The 5,413-nt window shown below is 40.3% G+C and overlaps 1 protein-coding gene across 1 annotated transcript; it reads left to right on the top strand.

The window, feature by feature from the left end:
• Window positions 1–259: 259 nt before the first annotated feature.
• Window positions 260–4,538, top strand: LOC107743982 (protein phosphatase 1A-like). Its single transcript, XM_016557444.1, has 3 exons — window positions 260–627; window positions 1,076–1,948; window positions 2,668–4,538. The coding sequence occupies exons 2-3, from the start codon at window positions 1,091–1,093 to the stop codon at window positions 2,809–2,811; spliced, it is 1,002 nt and encodes a 333-aa protein (XP_016412930.1). The 5' UTR covers window positions 260–627; window positions 1,076–1,090; the 3' UTR covers window positions 2,812–4,538.
• The last annotated feature ends 875 nt before the right edge of the window (window positions 4,539–5,413 follow it).

Here is a 5,413-nt window from a genome sequence, read left to right as displayed (position 1 = left end):
TCGGGTAACGACCCTACATAGACTTATACGACAGTGCGCTCTTTTGTAAACATATAAAGACTATACGCCATATAAACATCTGCAGAAAAACTGCTAAGCACAGTCAAATAAACAGCAAGGGTTTCACTGCTGTCTGTAACATAACGGTCCCTCATTCTCATCAATGGATCTATTTCCAGCCCTCAATTGCGTGGCAGTGATGATGTAATAGCGCGAGCGGAACGCGCACTATCCGCTGCAGGCAGCATCCGGGTCCCAAACAAACCCATCCGCGCAGAGAGAGAGGTGTTCTGAGCGCGAGGCTCCGGTAGCCCCCCCTCGGGAAAACAAAAAACCGGAGCCAGCCCAGAAATGCCCCACCGCCCAGCTGCGGACTGCCTTAACGGGCTCATGTGATGCTTTTCATATGTTTATAATTTTATTTATTATTATTTTCGTAATCGATTTCTGGCAGTTTTGACGTTAGTTTGCGTGCTAATTGGCTAGCCATCGATTGATGGGTGTTGTGGCTGTGAACGCTAGTTTATAGTGTTTGCTATCTGGCCCAGCATACTGATATTAAGGCTCTTACCCGCGGCTTTGGTGCCTCGTTGTTTCTTCCTTCAGCAAAGACCACGAAAAAGCTGGGTAAGTGATATTATGTCAGTCTGACGTACATTAAATATAGGAGCTAGCCTCTTAATGCTATCTGGCTGTGCAGCAGTCCGCATATGCTGATAAGGGCAGTGGCTTCATTAGTAAACACATCACAGTTGCTTTAACGTCATATGGGTTTGTTCATTTGGCTGCATTAGCGTCCAAAAGGCTTTTTTTTAAAAAGGGAAGCTAAAATCTAAACAAAAGTAGGTTTGTAGGCAAACAAGTTTACTCCATTGACGTAATAACAACATTTATCTAAACAGTTTACTTGCTACTGGAAGCCTGCTGCACCTGTGGCTTATCATATAAATCATCATACCATATCCATCAGATGTGTCAATATGTTGTCATTTTGTCAGTGATGAGTGAATGAGAGTCACTTATGTCATAATGGAGCACCTTTACTCACTTTGTTTTGCGGTTGTGTTTGTGTCAGAGCAAAATAAGAAGAATGGGCGCGTTCTTAGACAAGCCAAAGATGGAGAAGCACAATGCTCATGGGGAGGGGAACGGCCTGCGCTACGGACTCGGCAGCATGCAGGGCTGGCGTGTGGAGATGGAGGATGCACACACAGCTGTAATAGGGCTGCCTTACGGCCTCAGCCTGTGGTCTTTCTTTGCTGTCTACGATGGGCATGCAGGCTCTCAGGTTGCTCGTTACTGCTGTGAGCATCTGCTGGAACACATCACCAGCAACCCGGACTTCAGGGGAGGCTGCTCAGGGGGTGGGGACTTAATTAATGCTGAGCCCTCCATGCAGAGTGTGAAATGTGGAATCCGCACAGGCTTCCTGCAGATCGACGAGCACATGCGGGCCATGTCCGAACGCAAGCATGGGGCAGACCGCAGTGGTTCCACGGCGGTGGGTGTGATGATTTCCCCTCATAATTTTTATTTCATCAATTGTGGTGACTCCAGAGCCTTGCTGAGCCGCAAGGGTCGCGTTCACTTCTTCACCCAGGACCACAAGCCCAGTAACCCCCTGGAAAAGGAGAGAATCCAGAACGCAGGTGGTTCTGTTATGATCCAGAGGGTCAACGGCTCCCTCGCTGTCTCCCGTGCTCTCGGCGACTTCGACTATAAGTGTGTGCATGGGAAAGGCCCCACTGAGCAGCTGGTGTCCCCGGAGCCAGAAGTGTATGAGATCGAACGCTCTGAGGCTGAGGATGAATTTGTGGTGCTGGCCTGCGATGGCATCTGGGACGTCATGGCCAACGAAGAACTGTGTGATTTTGTGCGTTCACGCTTGGAAGTGACAGAGGACCTGGAGAGAGTGTGTAATGAGATTGTGGACACATGTTTGTACAAGGTAAGGTCAATTCGAGTTGGATGCTAATGGGTCATTTTTACTTGCATCTATTAATTCGATAAAAAATGCATTAAAATGCTATTCATACATAAAATTACTTAAATCCACCATTATGGAAGTGTTTTTAATTTCTACATTTAAATTAATTTTGGAAAGAGGTATTAATGCATTAAATACAATGGTCCCTGATATCAAAATAGAGGGGGAAAAGTCTCATTAAAAAATAAAAATATTGAAAAGAAAATGTTAAGTTGTTTGGCATAATTTTTTATTATCATTTCTCAGGGAAAAATCCTGCTTCACTGCTTATTAATATTTGAAAAGCTTTCGTCCACCAAAACAAAGTCATGTGGTGCAACCAACATGCAGAAGCATACAGAGGGAAAAAAACAACAAAAAGGAAATTATATCAGACCCCTGTAGACCCTCATGATTGTGTTTCTTTAAAATATCAGAAACATTGACCTGTTTATGACAAGACAAAGTTAGTTCACATTGTAAAATGTCATGTGGTGCGACTCTCCAAAAATGTGATGAGATATTAAGTAATTTATAATTTGTAAATAATATTGTTTACTTTGTAAAATCATATTATATAATATAATAAATGTGTATACTTTTTACTTGATGGTTAAGACATTTTAGAGGTGGTTCCAACATTGTAATCTGTTATTAATCTAACTTGAGCATGCTTTCTGCGTTTATGTGTTTCTCAACAGGGTAGTCGAGACAACATGAGTGTGGTGCTGATATGTTTTCCTGGTGCCCCAAAAATCAACCCAGAAGCCGTGAAGCGAGAGGCGGAGTTAGATAAGTACCTGCAGAACAGAGAGGGTGGAGCATGTAAAAAGGCGAATAAATAAAATATATTACGAAGACTAAGAGAGAGTTCTAGAAAGTGAGCATTCTTACTTAATTAGGTGAGTTTCTTAGATGGCAGTTTACACTTGCCAATGAAGTATACGTTACAGTTAACGTAAAATTTCCAATTAACGAATCCCCATATTGGAGAGGAAAGACTCACTCGTACTGTATTAGCACAGTTAGGACTATTCAGGATCAAATTTAACCAGAGAGAAATACCACAGTGTGAATTTATTTGAGCTTATATTGATAATTAGAGGCCTTTAATTATTTATTGCCAATATTGAAAAGCACTTACACAATTTAGAGGTAACCTGTAGCTTTACCAGAGGTTTTATTGTAGTGCATCCGAGAATCCTCCGCTCCAGCCCATATTACTTAGCATATTATTAGTTACTAAGTGATGGTGAGTAATTGCAATTGTAGATTAGGAAAAAGGAATGATGAAAACCCAACATTTGGCTCTGCACTTTTTCATTAAACGCTGCTATACTTAAAGGCATCTTCTATTAATAAGAGAAAGACCAAATTTGAGATCTCAGTTAGAATACAATATGTTAATGTGTTCGAACAGAATTAATACAAAGTGTAGTTTTGCGTTCTGTTTGTGACAGTGTGTTCTTCAGATAGTTGTTTTCATCCACTTGTACAAGCATGTGTTTAAGTCTGGCACCCGTTTCATTTGCGTCTTTCTGAAAAGTCGTTCTAAATGAGTGTGAATGTCAGGCCTCCACTGCTGTTTACCTGAAATTGTAGCTGACACTACTGTACGTGGCCTGATGGTGCGGTTTTGTGTCCACAGCAGTGGCCATGAGCATTTTAATCCGCATGATTCCTGTTCTGTAATATGGAACATTGTTGCCTTAGTCCTAATTTACAGTGACTACCTTGATTAGAATCGATAGGTTAGCACTTGGTATCCAACCCCAACTGCTTGAAAGAGTAAAATTAAATCCAGTGGACACATAGTACTGAAAGCATGCACTGTACCGATAGCACGATAAGTTGTGTACACCTCCTGCATGTACGCTACATTAAGAAAAAACAGGGATATATCTTATTTAGAATTAAGTTGGTCTGACAGAAGTTTTATACTTTGTACAGTATACATTTGTAACTCCTGGGGAACAGCTTCCGTGTGAACTGAACGCAGTATTTGAAAGATTGTGTCAATGTTTTACAATCCTCTCCGAGTTGTTTACTACTTGTTGCCTCTAACAGACACTTTGTTAATCCTCTGGTTTGTTTATGTAACTATTAAGAAAAACTCATTTAGTTAGGAAATTCTTGGTGCATAGAGTGGGATTCAGCCTGCCTGCACTTTTTGAGATGTAGATCCTTGTTGGTACAATGATTAAACATTTATAGTACAATGGTACGCTGCTTTTGTGTCTGTAAAACCCAACAGGATTTGGCTTTTTGTCCTTCTGTACCTAAGATTTTGGAAGCCTTTCATTTAATTTTCATATTTTTGAACCCTTTAGATTTGTCCTAACATGGCGTAACTCGACAGGATTTTAGCGACAAGCAATTTGTGTAATGTTTAATGGATAGTTCACTTAAAAATGAAAATAATTTACAAAAAATCATTTAAAATCATTTACGTTCCAAACTCATAGAAACCCATTAAAAACTTGCATTAGATCCCATTAACAAAATGTCAGGACAAAAACACCTGACATTTTTAAAGTATCTTCTTACGTAGAAGAAAATTAAAAACATCACTTTGAGGTTTGGAGTAAATGATGACAATTTTCATTTTTGAGAGAACTATCCCTTTTAAATGAGGCGTGACGCAATGCAATCAATCACAAAACCTGGCCAATCAGAACAGCTCCCACTGTTTCAGAATGTGTGAATCCGTTCCTCCTAGTCCATGTTTGATGTTTAATATATATGAAGTTGATATGCTCAAGCAGTACTTAAAGGGATAGTTCACCCAAAAATTAAAATTACCCCATGATTTACTCACCCTCATGCCATCCTACTCTTAAGTGTATATGACTTTCTTCTTTCAGACAAATACAATCAGAGTTATATTTAAAAAATGTCCTGGCTCTTTCAACAGGGCTTAAAGTTCTCCGGCACCGTGCCGGATCTCCGGTGCGCAGCATTTGGCTGAGCAAAAAAATAATCCTACATTTAAAAAAAAAATTTGTTGATATCCATTTCTAGTTAATGAATTCGCCTACCAATGGTATGAGAGGAGCACAGCTTTCACTCTCAACCAAACTAACATTACTAGCCAAACAGAATGTTTTGCTCTTATAAACACGAGATGCGCATAATAGTATCCAATTGCAGAGTCGCTCGCAGCCCTGACGAATGGAGAAGCGCGACAAAAAGCTGCGAGGCGCAATGGTCAAAGATGTCCATCTAATGCATGTTTATATAGAAAAACTAATTAAAAAGCAGCGGAGCTTTGTAAACAGCTCAGAGTAATCATGTCATCTCCATAAGAACGATATGATTGCCAGAACAAATTTACCGGGATTTTTGAAAAGGTCCTGTTCACATATGATCTCTTAATGGTAACTTACCGGTGATTTATCAGTAAAGACTGTATGTGTGAAAGGGGCTAAACTCTTCCTCTGTATATGC

Source organism: Sinocyclocheilus rhinocerous, unplaced genomic scaffold, assembly GCF_001515625.1.
Source record: "Sinocyclocheilus rhinocerous isolate Xijiao unplaced genomic scaffold, SAMN03320098_v1.1 scaffold2542, whole genome shotgun sequence".
NCBI lineage: Eukaryota > Metazoa > Chordata > Actinopteri > Cypriniformes > Cyprinidae > Sinocyclocheilus > Sinocyclocheilus rhinocerous.
Note: the sequence above shows the minus strand (reverse complement) of the source record. Positions and strands in the feature narration are given on the sequence as shown.